We start from the raw sequence: 17,854 nt of genomic DNA on the forward strand, positions 1-17,854 counted from the left end.
TTGGAGTTAAATCATTCGAAAATGAACCTGGTGCAACTATTACGGTGATTAATAATTATTATCTAATTATGATTAATGTTTTTTTTTATGAACCAAATTGGCTGATATTGATGTTTATATCCGATAAGATCAATCGAAGGACAAAAAAAGTTCTGGTCTTGTTTTTTCTCACAGGTGGTTACAATTGGCCACCGAGATCTTGCCATTTAACACATTCAGATTTTTTTCTGGGTTCACGTGAAAGATAAGGTCTAAGCAAATTACTCTTATAAGCGAGAAAACCCATCAGGGGTGAATGAGTTAACTACATCTACATTATTGTTGTTTCTAATTCAATGGAAAAAGAACGACCTCTTTCTACGAGAAATGCAGAACCCGATGGAGAACCCTTTTCTCGATCCCACAAATATTAGGTTATATCACAGTTGGAATAAACTTGAGATAATTCGAGAAGCTCAGCAGGAGTTCTGGTATAAAAGGCAATCAAAATGTTTGAGAATTCCTTTTCCTCATTCACTTCCACATCGAACGTAAAGTCATCTTAAGGAGGGAGAAATTGAAAGAACAGGAAATATACAATCATTCCCAACCCTCGACAAGAAAAATAATAATTGACACAATAAACGTATTCACGCACTTGTTAACTCAATTTGACAGGGGACGTCCTTCTCTCAATAAAGCACTACACAAGGTACTCATTTCAACGATTTCGTCTATTGTGTGTGGAAAATAAAGCACCTTTCTTAAAGAAGATAATATAAAGAGATGAAAGTCAATGTTTCAGGTAGAAATACTTCACGAAAAATTGAAATGAAACCTGATTCGTTCCACGACGAGCCTTGAAAGTCGTGCACCTGATAAACCAATTTGGAATATAGGTATACCGAATCCATTTACGTCAATCAGAACTTTGAAAGGAACAGAAGAAAATATTAAAATATCATTGATTTGTGTACCTACTCCTGAATTAGAATTCCGTTTTATTTTTTACTATTAGGATGAACCTATAAAGTTAGCAGAGCCACTTTCCAAAAAATCAAGTAAACCATAATTCCAATTATTGTAAAACATTCATTGTAATCAAAAAAAAAATTGTTACGCATTCTGGGTGCTCTACTTACTGCTATAAAAAAAACTAGAAGTGCCAAAAATTATTTCCTTTCACGACAAATTTGGGATTATTGTTGGATTAGGGTTGATTAAATTTTGTGCAAGTGGTTCTGCTAACTTAATTCATAGAGGTTATTAGATTAATAGCACTCAAAAATCTAAAATGTTCAAACTACTCAAGATCTTCAAGATGTTGGGTTTCATTAGCTTCAGTAGTGACCACTTGACGAAACTTGGAAATGTTGTAGCCATATGGTTTATCTCATTCGAAACTATAATGATTTTAGGGTGGTATAAGCAACTTTCTGCAAATTCCACTTAAATATTATATATTTATTAATATGCTCAAACTCATACAGAACACACTAAATTCGAGAGATTAGAGGAGACAATCAAGGATATTGTATGTCACTCTTAAACCCTCCTCGAAAAATTGCTGGAAGTACTCACTTGCACATCAGCATTAAAGTAAAAAAGGAAAGCTCGAAAAGTTGTTTTGCCCAAATTTAATAAAAAAGAAAGATAATATGCAGGAAAATTAACGAAATAAAAATGAATGTGGTTGAAACAAAGACAAAACCGAGGACAAAACTGAATAAACACAAAAGATAACCGCAGATAATGAATCAGAAAAGAATACCTTGATATCGAACAAGATCTTAATATTATATATTCTTTAATATGGTCAAACTCATACAGAACACATTAAATTCGAGAGAATAGGAGACAATCAAGGATATTGTAAGTCACTTTTAAACCCTCATCGAAAAATTGCTGGAAGTACTCACTTGCACATCAGCATTAAAGTAAAAAAGGAAAGCTCGAAAAGTTGTTTTGCCCAAATTTAATAAAAAAGAAAGATAATATGCAGGAAAATTAACGAAATAAAAATGAATGTGGTTGAAACAAAGACAAAACCGAGGACAAAACTGAATAAACACAAAAGATAACCGCAGATAATGAATCAGAAAAGAATACCTTGATATCGAACAAGATCTTAATATTATATATTCTTTAATATGGTCAAACTCATACAGAACACATTAAATTCGAGAGAATAGGAGACAATCAAGGATATTGTATGTCACCTTTAAACCCTCATCGAAAAATTGCTGGAAGTACTCACTTGCACATTAGCATTAAAGTTAAAAAAGGAGAACTCGAAAAGTTGTTTTGTCTGAATTTAATAAGAAAGAAAGATAATATGCAGGAAAATTAATAAAATAAAAATGAATGCGGTTAAAACAAAGACAAAACTGAATAAACACAGAGATAACCGAAGATAATGAATCAGAAAAGGATACCTTGATATCGAACAAGATCTGTAATCTCTTTCCGTTCATTTTGGCCAAAGCAATTTACTGAATGATTCAGCCTAACCGCTATAAAAATCACCGAGAGCTGTGGTTGACCACTCTTAAGATGGCCTGCGTATTCGATGAAGCGATTGGTTAATATTGGCTATATAGTTAATCTCAGCATCCAGTTCAAACTGAAATTGCGGGAAAAATATTTCTGTTATTATCTTAAAATGGATTGTTTCTACATCGAATAAATCTACCAGATTTTTTTAACATGCTACTTACTAGGTGAAAACCGAGATGGAAACAATCACACCAATTTACCCTGGTTGACAGGAAGGAACTCATAATCAAACATACGGTCTCCGAGGTAAAAAGAATGGGATAAGTGTAACATAAAAAAAAAGTTCTCATGTAAGTACATTACTTTTTTCTGTTGTCGAATCTACTCGAGAACGCTACGAAAACACTTTAATGCTAGTCTTGAACTGTAAATAATGATGTTAGTTCTTACTTTTCACATTGTAATCGCGCTCCGATACTCCTGTGAAGACGCTATACGTGAATGTCATGGAAATGGACCTAAGCCAGCAAATTACGTTGTTTTTCAATGATGATAGACGCCATAAAGCGTTGTAGTTAAGAGTTTCAGTCTCTGTAGACAACTTCCCTGACTGAACAGTATTGGTTACGTTCAATTCGACTCGCGGAACAAAGAAAACTGTGTAATAACATTGAAGGTTTAACGATTTTCTTTGCGTGCCTCAGCCAGGCTGGCATTACATGAAGACATTTTCTATACTTCGTTAATCTCCGACATACAACTTATAATTTCGACTTTATGCAGAATGCAAGGCAAAACGTTGGAAAATTAGGTACACGATATTCTAGGAAAATCACTTGATTCTTGATTCCACTTTGAAGTCATCTCGAATTTTACTGATTCTAATTTTGAACCATATGGCGATCTAGTTGAAATTTATTCATTTTTACAGGATTTTCCAATAAGAGGTTTGATTTTGAATAGTCCGCAATCTGGACAGCTGTTATTTTTGAAGCTGTCATATTTTGACATTTGCCAAGTAAAAACTACGCCATTATTAAAAATGAAACGATACACGTTTCAACATTAAAAATGTTAAAACTGACTACAAAAATGGTGAAAATTAATTGGTCACATTTCGCAAAAATGAAGCACTTTTGCGTCATCTGGAGTACCTTCTCGGTCGGCAATAGTGAAGTTGGTGAAAAAATTTGAGCTGTTAGAAAAAGTTAGTGGTGTGAAGAATTGCAATCGTGTGCGTCGCTCAAAAATAACTGCTGTTGTAGCCCGTATTGTTGACGAAAACCCAGGTTGGTAGAATTTGGCATTTCACAAACGACATTACACCGTAGTTTGCATAAAAAATTAGGTCTGAAGGTTTTCAAAGTTCATTTAACACAAGAACTCAAGTCAGTTGATCACCAGCAACGTTGTATCGTCGCTGGTTGAGTCTTAAAATGCAGCAAAACGGATTTTCATCGAAAAATCATCTTCAGTGATGAGGCTCATTTTCACCTCGAAGGCGAGCTCGAAGGCTACGTTAATAAGCAGAATTGTCCCATTTGGGACTCGTAAATCCAAGAATGATTGTCGAAAAGCCTCTCCATCTACAACTTGTCACTGTTTGGTGCTGCTTTTGGGCTGCAGGTGGTGTCATTGTATCTCACTTATCCGAAAATGATGCTGGTGCAACCGAGGGTACAACTGTTACGGTGAATGAATTACGCTACTAAGCTATATTGATTATGGTTAAAGCCGGAATTGGACGTTTATTTTCAATAAGACGGCGCTAAAATTGTTTTCTGGTCGTGTTTTTTCTCAATGAGGTTATCACAATTGGCCTCCGCGATCTTGTGATATAACACCTTTGGACTTTTTTCTTTAGGATCACGTGAAAGATAAGGCTCTTAGATAAAGTCTATGTGAATGTTCTAACGGGTGTTTTTTTTTCGAGGTATATAACTTTAAGTTGGCATTACTGTTCAAGATGGCGACCGATTTAACAGCTGTCAAGTGATTTATTTTCAATTTGGTTTGGCATATCATCATGAATAGACTCACGCCTGAACAACGCTTGCAAATAGTGCAATTTTATTTCGAAAATAATGGTTCTGCGTATCGCGCACTACGTCCATTTTATTTTGTTTAGCGATGAAGCGCACTTCTGGTTGAATGGCTACGTCAACAAACAAAACTGCCGCATTTGGAGTGAAGCTAATCCTCAAGTGTATGTCGAAACACCGTTGTATCCAGAAAAACTGACTGTTTGGTGCGCTTTATGGGCTGGTGGAATCATTGGTCCGTATTTCTTCAAAAACGATGATAGCCAGAACGTTACAGTCAATGGTGATCGGTATAGAGCCATGATTACTAACTTTTTCATTCCTGAATTGAACAACCATGATGTCCAGGAGCTGTGGTTTCAACAAGACGGCGCAACATGTCACACAGCTCGTGCCACAATCGATTTATCGAAAGACACGTTTGGTGACCGCCTAATTTCACGTTTTGGACCTGTGAATTGGCCTCCAAGATTTTGTGATTTAACACCGCTAGACTCCTTTCTGTGGGGCTATGTAAAGTCATTGGTCTATGCGGATAAGCCACAAACTCTTGACCATTTGGAAGACAACATTCGCCGTGTTATTGCCGATATACGGCCACAAATGTTGGAAAAAGTCATCGAAAATTGGACGTCCAGATTGGACTACATCCGAGCCAGCCGTGGCGGTCATATGCCAGAAATCATATTTAAAATGTAATGCCACAAGATTATCTTGCGGATGAATAAAATTCATGCCAATCGAATAATCCGTCGTTGTTTTATTGCAATTTAAAGTTCTATAGCTCTAAAAAAGCACCCTTTACAATCGATTCAAGAATTAAAAGGTGCCAAGTTGGCAAGAAAATTCTATTGCTCAAATATTCAGACGATATCGAAAATCTGTACCTAATCCTTCATTGTGACAACACAAAATGACCTTTTTTTTGTAATCACCCAAAACTGAAGAAGATAATTTGTACCAAATTCAAGAGAAAGTCCTTGGGTTAATTACGTATAACATTATCTGGAATTCTGTCTGAGCGATAGAACCAATCGTAACGATAAAAAGTTGAAAAATTTGTTGACAATCAAACTAGTTTATTTAAGGGACTTCACGTAAGCACGGAAGAAATCATAGATTTTCTGCTCCACAACCGAAGTCCCATACGATATTGAAACCGGAACATCAAGAATAACAAACATTTTAACGACATAGTTAATCTGAGTTAAGCCACTCATCATGTTTTCTTTGATGCCATGTATAGAAACCGTAAATACATCCCCTTTCCGTTCTTGGCACAATAAAATCTTTTTCGGACAGAAACGACAGCATGCAACAGTGACGTATTACCTGAAAATCTTTCGGATTTCGAGAAACTCAGGATCCCTTCTACGTGAATGGCCGACGGCTTCCTTTTCTACGAAATAGATGAATGCTGGGAGATTTTTAAAATTCCCTAACTTGTATAGGCAATAAAATCGTGGCCTACTATTTTTTTAACATTAGGGTAGTCGGTTCATTGTGTTCCGGTGGGGTTTCAGCTTCAGTAACTCCATTTATGTAATGGAATGAGCTTTTGGTCACGGCACCTCTATTTGCATCATTTTAATCCCAATTTTGCGACATGGGATCACAATAGTTATTTATAGCACAAGTGTAGAAGGCATTGATATTCTTCCACCAATTCAAAATAAAAATTTTTGAATGAACGAGTGTTAGAATGAGCCTTCTATACTAATATTATACATTATTTTCTCTAATTCACTGAATTTTTATTGAAATAAATGAAACATTCCTGTATACCTATATCGTTTACTGATTCTTATTTTGAAAAATGTTGATTAAGAGAATAGTTTTCTGTATCACAAATTTGACAGATGATACGATAAATCCATGACAGAAGAGTTACCAGCAAATAATAACAAAATATAACCAGGAAATCTGTGCGAATCTGAGATCCTTAGAAAACAAGCTGAAGATAATAAAAATAGTGCTAATACCAAGCATAACGTATGCAGGAGTTACCTCGTACAATACGAAAGACAATAATAATGATCAGTTGCAAAGTACGCTAAATTCAGTAATAAGAAAAGCGTTTGGCGCCCCATGGTAGGTATATAACTAACCAACAAATCAGAGAAGAACTGAAAATTGAAACTATTGAAGAATAAATAATAAACAATAAACAATAATAAACAAAGAAAGAATACAATAGAGACGCTGAAAGAGCACGAGAATAAGGAATTAAAAAAGATAATACAAATCAAAATAAGGAAGACAGATAAGAGGAAATACCTCTTTCGAAGAACTAAATAAAAGAAAAAAGTGACATGAAGTGGAGAGGAAAGCCTTCCGATCAGACAACAGCAGAAAATAGGAGAAATGAAATTAGAGGCGAAGGGAATGTAAATTCCGGACCTCAAACAAAAAGAAGATCTGAAAGCGAATCTGAGATATACAGGCACAATTTTGTTCTGAAAAGGACTGTAGAATGAAGAGATGTGCCACAAAATTAGAGAAATTGCTTTATATTTGTGTATTCCAATTATAAATATATAGGTATATGCGAGGGTATATGTATGCTTAATAATTTGAATGATGAAAAATTTTATCGCTCATCCAATAAGACATATCCACAGAATTCTACAAATATAACTATATAATGAATAATAACTGATCGAACTTCCATAATAATACATCTTGTATATGGTTGAGTTCTCATCGTAAACAACTTGGGACATAGGGTCCAATGAATGTGAAACTTGAATTATCTTTGCACTATTTATAAACCAAGAAGAAGATAATTGAACAATATTTTACATAACGTCAATGCTTATCAAATTTCTGAGGAATATTGAGTTTCAATGCGATTAAAGTATGAATAAAGTTTATAGAAAATGCAATTTTTCGATAGAATATTATCATTCAACAAGTGTCTTATGTTACCAATTTCTATAAACTGTTTATCTAGCTTTTGTTTAGAGTTTTTATTTCAATTATTTAGTACGACTACGACGAAAAATATCCCCGCTAATGATCATATTTCCGGTTTCTGAATAATATTGCAACCGAATAGGTATATGATTATGCATATGTTGTACTTTTTTGTTTGGTTTTTTTAATTTGAACGGTCATTTCATGAGCAGATTGCTTTAGATTTCTTCAAAATGCCTGTAGTTCTATAATTTTGAGCAAGAAATGTAGACTCGCTGATGATGAACGTAAAGAACTACAAACTTAAAATTTTGGGGGTAGGAATGATAAGAGCTACAAACAAAATACCAAAATTTTGAGTGTAGGTTTGTACTTTGAGTGCTTCGGTTAAGTTTGTTAATGTAATTTTGTGTTTTTATCAATTTTTAAACTGCATATTCAATCGGAATGAAAACTTCCATTTGAAATTATAGTTATGTGACTTTGAATGTCTTCATTTCGAACTTCAATTCTGTTCGAATTAGAGTAAAAAAATGCTGTACAGAATTAACAACCACTCCTTAGTGTTTCATTCTTGGCTTGTTTTCGCACAAGATTAAAGATCCGTAGGTTCATTTATATCATTAGCTTTTCCAGAATTGATGTTTAGTGCCGAGGTAATGAATACCAATTATACAACAAATCGTAATAAATGATATATTTTGCATTCGAGCAATTATTCGATTATTGTTGTTTCCATTTCATGGTGTAATTAGATGTGTTTCTTGTTTTCTTCTCTGTTTATGTCGAGTCTTTACTTAAGGATACCCAAAAGACTATAGGTGATTCTTAAATTGAAGTTGTAATGAAGATTTTAACATTCTTGTTGTAATTAATGAACGCATTTGTATTTGTTGCTTTGGACGCATAAATCTTGACATGAACCAAACGATTTTCTGGCAGTTTCTGCGACCAACTTTCCCGACATAATAATTCCCTTTGATCTTACCCTGGTGGAGGAGCAGGAGGATGGAAAGTAGGCGCAGTAGGAGGCTGCATCCTCGGATCCCATATGTATCTCCCTTCATGAGTCCTTTGGTCAACCGGAAGAGGAGCGTGGAAGGCCGCAAATGCGGAAGGAAACTGTAGAGGTAAACCGGCAGACATCGCAGTCTGAAAATCCGTTTCCTTTTCGGGCATATCGCACTGAAAAATTCACATCACTTCTTAGCACCAAGGCGTCGAAATATCCTAGTTCAGCAGTTCCTCCTCAAAATCGAACTGTAACAAGGGCACGTCGAACTGGTATAATAGCACTGTGGTACTGTGTTGCGACAGTTTTGACAATCCATGATCGCGTAAAATTGTTAATTAAAATCTCCACGTGTTGGTCCGTCGGGGCAGGATATATTCCGCTCGAGGGTTCCAAAGCGCATTGACTCGCGATATTTTTATCCCAACATTCCGCGGCACTAACTTTTAAATATAAGCTCTCTGGTCATAACGCCGAACGTTCAAAACAATGCACCGAGAAGCGCCAAAACATCAATTCGTGAGTTTAGTCGCTGACTGGCGGCATCCCATTGGCTCAAAGGTGTGAATAGTGTCAGGTTATCCTGATTGAGTGAAACGTCACGGTTTGGTTACGGTTGTCACTTGCTACTACCGCGTATGAGCTCATTGCGGCAGCACATGGTATGGTTGATCGTTAATGAATACACACAGCACAGACAGTACGGTCTCGACCACGGCTTAAAATGCTTATAGAGAGACTACAGGCAACTAAACTACAGAGTAGAGGCAGGGAAGCAGTTGACAGGCCGTTCTTACAACTCAACTAACTAGTGAAGAAGAAGGGGACAGGCGGGGAGGGGCTTAAGCGAGCAGACTGCCAGGGAATGGACTCACATTCTCTCTGTTCTCTTATTACTCAGTGGCGGAGACGGTACCTACCTACCTTCTTCTTGTGAGCTGAAAATTGTGGTTGGTAACAAAGAACCGGAAAAGTGGCAGCAAGTACAACACAAACATACACTCGTGCTTTTTATAATGAGCATTCGACATGGATCAACAATAGATTTTTCTATACATTATAAGTTTTCAGTTTTGGTGTTTTGATTTTGGGAAAACATAAATTTTGAAAAAGTGTAACAGACATGCATGAACTATTATCATATAGAAAAATGAGTAAAGCACCGACTTGAAGTCAGAAATTTTTGAGCGCTTGTTCATTCATGAGATATTCTGCTTGAATTTGCCATGATTCTGGTGACAATATCGATACGAAATGTTCACGAAGTTTAAAATTATAACTTGTTTAAAGACTATAAAGAGTAATATCCGAAATAAACGTATCTAAAAAACGTGAAATTGACATCTTAATATCACCATTGGGAGGAAAACTTGCTTTTAATTAGGAAACCCTACAGTTTAGGTATCGGTATAGAAACATGTTATGTTATGCAAGTCATTCCTTTTGAAAGAAAGTACTTTTTATCATTTCAGTATGTCTCGTAGAAACCTGTGATTTTGAACAACCCTGTATGATGAGGAACGTATTTTATTACTTTCAAATGAAAAATGATACGTGATATTGAAATTATTCACCGAAATTTCAGCTTTCTAGCGATTCCAAGTATCTACCGAAGTGATTCATGTTTAATTGAAGCTTTTTTTCGCACAAAAGAAGAAATGAATCAATTTCTCGAAAAACAGGAAAGTTAATACATAAATAATTTAGAGGCTACCTCAAACCAAATAAGTAATGAATTACATTTACAAAATTTATCTGAAATATCGAAGTTATAAGTACTTTTTGATACCGCAGCGCTGAAAATATTTTAAATCGGAAAATCCAAATTTCCAAAAAAACCATACCTTCCGATCTCCGCAGAAGTCCAGTATACCATCCGGCGTCGGCCGTGGCCCATCCTGTATACACGCAGAATTTCAATTCTATCGGATCTGTAACCACGTAAATATTGAATATTTCTATCTTATGCTTCTGATGTGGTCAATCTCAACTACGTCGGTTTTGTCGTCATTGAAATATTGGTTAATTTTTGTCAACACTAAAAACACAAGAGCTTTTTTTTTGATAAATTCCTCTTTGCAACGAAACAGTTTTGCCAATCACTGATTTTACGAGAAAAACTGACATGATAAAATCGCGATTTTATCTATAGGTAATGTCAGTTTTTCGAGCAAATTTAGTGATTGGCAAAACTTTGTGTTAAGAGGAAATTTATCTGATAAAAGAAAAGCTCGAGTGTTTTTTGGCAAGATAAATTAACGATAGAATATATGGAAGAAAAACAATAATAATTATCTTTATTAATACAACAAAGTTAAATAATTACCACACCGATTCAAAATAAAAGCACTATATGTTTAAAATTAAAAAATCTGACAGACTAATTGACAGTTTTACTAGATATTGAGGAAAAGAAGTTTTTATCTCATTGACTTCGAAGTAGATCCATTTCGAATTCATACACTTGCATCAACTAATACACATCAAATATTTCTCTTGCAAATTTTCAGTAATCATTTGCTCGCCGAAAATTCTTGTTCCAGTTCTTTCAACTTTAAACGTAGTAATATGAGTTTAAGAAAACTAAAAAGTTGGAAAAGTGTGGTTGCTGGATAGGATTTATTAGGTTTGTGATAAGAAATTCTTTATCCTGGTATGTACTAAAAAAACAAAATTTATTTTTGCCTTAATCCTGTAAGTTTCAACGAATTATGTGGGAATAATTATAGAGAATTCAAAAAATGTTTAATGAGTTATATTTATGAAGAATTTAATTAAGTTAGTGGATTACATTTGTATTGTTTTCAATAGCCGAGTGCTAAATAAAGTTTATTATTATTATTATATTATTATTATTAATAACACTATATTGAAGCTTCGTAAACTGAAATTTGATTTGCATTCCAAAGTTAATACAAAACATTGATTCAATTTCATTTGCACAACTGTGAGGTATTTGTTATTCTTTCGACTAAAAATTTGTGCACTTTTCTAACAGGGACTTCGGTACCTACATGAAAATGGTTTGGTCTTTTTCGTTCACAAGACCTTATGGGAAGGGGTTTGCTGTTGGTATTTTGCTTTTGCAGCTAAACTATTGAGCACTAATTTAAAGGCTCCTATCATCAATAATTAATGGAAATTGACAATTCAGCTTGATCACTTAGTAATCAATAAACATTATATCATTATTATTTTTATGAGTTTATTTAGGGTGGTCCAACAAAAACTTAACAAAAAATGTGGAAAATCGCTCAGACCCGTCAATTTCTGATTCGAGGGGGAACAAATTTTCCGCTTTTTTCATCGCCGTTACTTCAACTCCCTAACGGGGTTGAGTACCACCCCTAGATTTTGAATGGGGATAAGGGTTGTTGCGATAACTAATTTTGAAGATTGTATCGAGTACTATCTGACCCTTAAATTTCGCTTCAAAGTATACATCGACAATGGAATAACAGCTAAAATAGTGAAAGAGGCAATGTGGAATTTATTTCGAGAATATTATTCGCATCCGACACATTTCAAAGGTGTTCCTTCCACTATTTTAACTGTCATTTCGTTATCGAAGGAAATTTTGAAAAAATATTTCAGGATCAGATAGTCCTCGATAAGATATTCAAAATTAGGTATCGTAAAACCCCTCATCCCTATTCAAAATCAAAGGGTTGTACTCACCTCCGTTAGGGAGTCGCAGTTACGGAGATGATGCGAAGAACATGGAAATATAGACGGGTCCGAGTGATTTTCCACAGTTTCATGTTAAGTTATCGTTGGATAACACTGTATTTGTCAAAATATGTATGAAATACTTGGAAAAACATTTTTACCACAACTGCTATGAAAAGTAGCGTATTCTTCATAGCTTACTCAATTTCGAAACTATGTATTGCTCATACTGTGGGAAATATTATTTCTCACGGCACTTTGACCACACTTCGCTTGGTAGACCAATAAAATTGGGCTTTTGAGTCGTTTCTATGGAAACGCAATAAATTAGCACATACTGTCAACGAAGGTCATTTTGATTTGAATCAAGTCCATTACTTGAATCATTGAAATTTGTATAGTTGTGGGAAAAGTATAGTGTGCAACATGTGAAGAAAGTCTTTTTCTCGCGCGTGTGTTTGCGGCACTAGCGACTATAGCGAGAAAAGTTGGACTTTCCCCACTTGTTGCATAATATACTATTCCACGAAAGATTCGTTGGGAATTAGATCTGTCCGGCCGTAAACACAATAACTCCCGAACAAAAAACCTGGGTACCTATAATTTTAGTGAAATTGGGCAATACAAAATATACAGAGCGTCGTTGAGTTGGGCATATACAGGGTGTTTCCTAAACATGCGGCAAAAATTCAGGGGGTTGTTCCTTGGACTATTCTAAGAATATTTTGTCCTTTGATGATTTTTGAAAAACCTATTTGTTTCGAAGATATAGGGGAAACAAAATTTCAGATAATAACATTTTATTATGAAAAATTACATGAAAATTCAACTCAACCTACAAAAACTGTTGAAAATGACCACCTCTAGCCAGCATACAAGCATCCAATCTTCTCCTCATTGACTGCCGAACCCTTTCAAAAAAAAAAAAAAAAAGAGGTTTTTCAAAAATCATCCAAGGACAAAACATGCTTAAAATAGTCCAAGGAACAACCCCCTGAATTTTTGCCGCATGTTTAGGAAACACCCTGTATTTTAACAGTAGATTCTTAGGATCAAATGGAAAAAATTTTTTCTGATCATTATTTCAGATTCGTCCTAGATGAAAAGAACTAGCCATTTCAAATTTTCATAGAGATGTAGGATTTCACATATGCCACTTATGCGTTTCGTCCCTGGCACACACACCGGACTCATCAGTGTGACTTTGGTATATTTGTGTGTGCCGTGTCACAGACGCTTGGGGAATTTATTATTATCGGGAGCCGCCGGGACTCGAACCCGGCACCTTGTCGCATCTCGGTGAGAGAGTCTACAGTCTTAGCCTCTAGGCTACCGAGTGCTGTGTTTATTGTTGCTATGTGGGCTTTACGAGAAGCCGCCACAGAGAGCTATACCACACCTGGAATTCCGCACACTGAAATCTTTCCAAGCAATAAAAATCTTCAATGATTTGAAGAAACCCAACAAATTTTGTGATAATTGAGTATGTTTTGATATCTAGAGGCCAGGAAAAAGATTGTATTCAAATCATCTTTCAATTTACATTCAGTCAGAATCCACCTCATCATAGAGTCAGGGAGAAGTATGAGTAAATTAAATTTTTAGAGCAGCAAGATGGAGCAGAATACTTGCATTTTTATTGAATAAGGCCAGTATATTTTGACGGACTATATAACTCATGTTTTGATGAAGCAATAAAATCCGTGAATTTCTCATAGTTAGGGCGTATTGATAAGAGAGTATAGGTACCCTTGACGACGTGGTATAATCGTTTTGATGCTTCGCTTCCTATCATATTGTGATCATTTCCATAGGACGTTAGCCAAAAAAATAAAATTTGAGCTCAATCAAATGCCATTGAATTATCAATTATTCGTTATATTATCATAACGTTTATTTTATTTATTCCCAAATAAACCACCAATTACATAAATAAATTAATGAATAAATGAATAAACATCCTACTTATAGAAACTGATAATTGTTGTTGGAGATGAGTTCAATATTTTAACAAAGTAAAAAATGTTAGAGGAGGTCAAAGGCCTTAGTTACAAAGCCAGTTGGTAGCACTAGTTTTTTTAATTCGGTTATGAAAATATCGAACAAAAAAATTACACATATGAATGCATTAAATTTTCAATTGTGCTACTATTCAAGTAAATAAAACTATATTATAAATAATTTATTTTGGATGAAATATGTGGTATACCTATTCTCATTCTAATATCACATATTTCTATTCGTTCAATTAACTCTTCAATTAAATAATACATGTGAATAATGTTACCACAATACATGACGTAATTTACAATGATTAAATAGTTTCATTGATTTGATGGGATAAAAAAATAAATACTTTCAACTTTTGGAGACGCCACTGTTTTCACGCTACAACTACCAACTTCATTAATGCACTCGCTAGTCTTCGAGAGATATAAGCAGAAGAAGGAGGAAGAGGATGAGAAACACAATGAACTGAGCAGCTACCAACTTCCAAAACTGCTCATATTTTGGAAAAATTGATGTGTGTGTGAAGAATTAAAATTATTCTGAACATCTGGCTCCGAAAACAGAACATCGACCATGACAGGATTCTTCGGACCACCTTTCCTCTGAATCAAGAATTTAATGTGTTAATTTAGGCCAGGATTTATGTTACCTTGGAAATTGGACAAGGTAATAACAATTATTTAATGATATTAGTTTTTAATGGAGGTTCGGAGGAAATTGACATGGATTTATTTTCACCTCTTGGATATGAAGCTGAAATCCTTTTCTTCTCTGCTATAGCGACTGTATCGAAGACTATTTCTGCTCATAGAATATACAGGGTGAGTCAATAAAGCTCGATGGGTCGATAACTTTCGGAAATTTTGTGCTAGAGAATTATTCAAATTTTGACGGAAACGGCAGTAGGTATTCAACGCATAATCTTAAATTATTTTTGACTCTATAGGCTGGTTGGAAAATGATGAACATGATACCATCCTGTATTTTTAAATGAGAATGCCCAATTTCTATATCATACTCATAATCTCTATGAAATTCTGATTTCGAAATATCCTACTTGTATTCTTTCTTTCTTCATTCTTTTTCTTTACAAATTCCATGGATACAATGATTTAATCTAAAGATAATATCTTGAAATCAGTTCGAGATAATTGTATAATATTTTTTATGTAATTCTCGAAAAGTTTTCAAGTTTTCTGCAAATTAACGGATCAATCTACAGGTGGTCACAAAAAACACTGCAATTTTTGAAAAAAGACTTTTGAGAAAATATTCAAATGGCATGCCCTAAATGTTTTTTGGCTGCCAGATACCCTAGTGAGTATTCTTTATTTTGTTTCATTTTCATTTCATGTTGTGACTGAAATGAATAGTTTTCAAAATTCTTTGCATTTCATGTTTTGTACGGGGGCTGTATAATTTCCACGCATACAGTTTTGAAGGGATAAGATCACTCGATCACTCAACTCTATACTTACTACCTATTTATAATATCAATTAAGGGTTAGCCAAATCAAAGAAATCATAAAAATATTTGGAAACATTCATCAATGCGAGACAACTCCTCTGAGCCAATTAATCATGTCAATTTGTACCTCTAATATTTCATTCATATACAGGGTGTTCTGATTTGTTTCCGATAAACTGAAATGGGTGATAGATCACATCATTTTAAGCAAAAAAGTTCCTATAAACATGGGTCCGAAAATGCTTCGTTTCCGAGATACAGGGTGTTAAAGTTGAAAAAATAATTCCCGTTTTCTTTAATATGTTTTGACTGCATCGAAATCCTTTCATGAAATTATTCCTATTCAAATATTTAATTTAAATTCATTTTGAAAATTTCTAAGGCGAAATGCATGCGGATTTTCTATTGCCCACTAATAAGTAGAAGTGGTATACTATGTAATTGTTGTTTGGATTTGGCTTTAAATGCGTTTTTCTCTGAAACGGTTGCCCCTAGCAACTTAAATGAGGTATACCTTTTTCAACTAGAAAGGTCAGGGGAATCGATTTTTTTTCAGTCCAGAATGACGTACAGGGTAGCACAGAAAAGTTGCAACGGTTTAAAGGGGACGAAATGATTGCAAGTGGCGCCCTCTAGAAAATACAACCAAATCGACCACAAATTTGAATTTCTCACCTCAAAAAACCCTATGTACCAACTTTCATGCAATTATTTATAATCAGTCGAAAGATATTAAAGAAAACGCGAATTACTTTTTCAACTTTAACACCCTGTATCTCGGAAACGAAGCATTTCCGGACCCATGTTCATAGGAACATTTTTGCTTAAAATGATGTGATCTATCACCCATTTCAGTTTGTGGGAAACAAATCAGAACACCCTGTATAATTCATTGGAGCACTGAATTTATAAGTATTATAACAAACTAAGGAATAAATGAAAATATGATGAGGGATTGAGATATCAAATTGAACTGCACCTCATTTCATTTATATTCAAATTATTAAAAGAGACATCTGAGTAGATCATGTGAGCAATAAATAATAATAATAGAGTCTTTATTTGGCAAATTCTTGGGGCGAAGTCTAGGCAAGGCTACTCCACTCAACCCCCAATATTAGTGAGACTTTTTCAGCTGAAAATATGAAGTCATTTTAAACTCCTTAAAGAAGAATTCAGACTATGTGTTTGTGTTTGTTAACGTGGTCTACATTTCATTTTGTGTATTTTGTTATTTTTTCAAAATAAATGTTTCCAAATATTTACATGATTTCTTTGATATTTAGTAGGTATTTAGTAGAGTTGAGTAATCTCATCCCTTCGAAACTGTATGCGTGGAAAGTTTACTGCCAGCCTCAGTACAAAACAGGAATCATTTAGAAATCTATTCATTCCAGGCACAACATTTTCAACAAAAATGAAGACTAATCACTAGGGTTCTGATACGAAAAAAATTTCATAGCATGTCATTTGGAAAAATGGATTTATTGAAGGTGATTTTTTAATATATGCAGTATCTTTCAGAACTCCTGTAGAGTGATTTTCAGAAGATTCCAAAAAAATTATAAAATTATCTAGAAGGGTTTTCGCAATATGATCTTCAGTTTATACCATTAGGTGGTATATTAATGAAATGTCTCGAAAAAATGCGATGAATGATGACAAGTGGGGAGATGAGTATGAATAAATATTAGGAATTCTTATTTGTAACAAATAGAGTGGTATCGTGTTCACTACTTTCGGATTAGCCTGTAGAGTCAGAAATAATTCAAGCTTATGCGCTATGGACTGCCGATTCCGTCGAAAATTGAATAATTCTTCTATCCCAAAATTTTCAAGAATTATCGACCGATCGAGCACTATTGTCTTACCATGTGTATCTTCGGCTGGCAATAGTAGAGCTGGTAGGAAAGTTTGAGCTGTTGGGACAAGTTCATGATGTGAAGAATCGAAACCGTTTACGTCGTTCAAGAACAACTGAAAATGATGCTGATTTATGCATTCTTCAAACGACATTACACTGTTTTCTGTACGAAGACTAAAGATCTAAAACGTTTATTTCCAACAAGACGGCGCTACGTACCATGCGAAACAATCGCAATTTTGCAAGAAAAGTTTTCTGACCATGTTATTTCTCGAAGATATGATCACAATTAGCTACCTAAATCTTGTGTTTTTATAATTTGAACTTTTTTTTTTAGATACAGTGAAAGATAAGGTCTACATCGATCCTCTACAATCGATTCAAGACCTTGAAGAAGG

General features: G+C 34.5%; 1 protein-coding gene across 2 annotated transcripts in view; it reads right to left on the reverse strand.

Moving 5' to 3' along the window:
* The window catches only part of LOC123673938 (transcriptional activator cubitus interruptus), a 132,588-nt gene extending 122,231 nt beyond the window's left edge, over positions 1-10,357 (reverse strand). The window contains exon 1 of one of the 2 annotated variants that reach the window (XM_045608708.1): positions 10,290-10,357. In XM_045608708.1, coding sequence (XP_045464664.1) covers positions 10,290-10,342 — 53 coding nt within the window. In that variant the 5' untranslated portion in view covers positions 10,343-10,357. Of the gene's footprint in view, positions 1-8,421; positions 9,240-10,289 lie in introns of those variants that run through there. The other variant, XM_045608707.1, reaches the window with a different exon arrangement.
* Positions 10,358-17,854: the final 7,497 nt, after the last annotated feature.

Source organism: Harmonia axyridis, chromosome 2 (genome assembly GCF_914767665.1).
Source record: "Harmonia axyridis chromosome 2, icHarAxyr1.1, whole genome shotgun sequence".
NCBI lineage: Eukaryota > Metazoa > Arthropoda > Insecta > Coleoptera > Coccinellidae > Harmonia > Harmonia axyridis.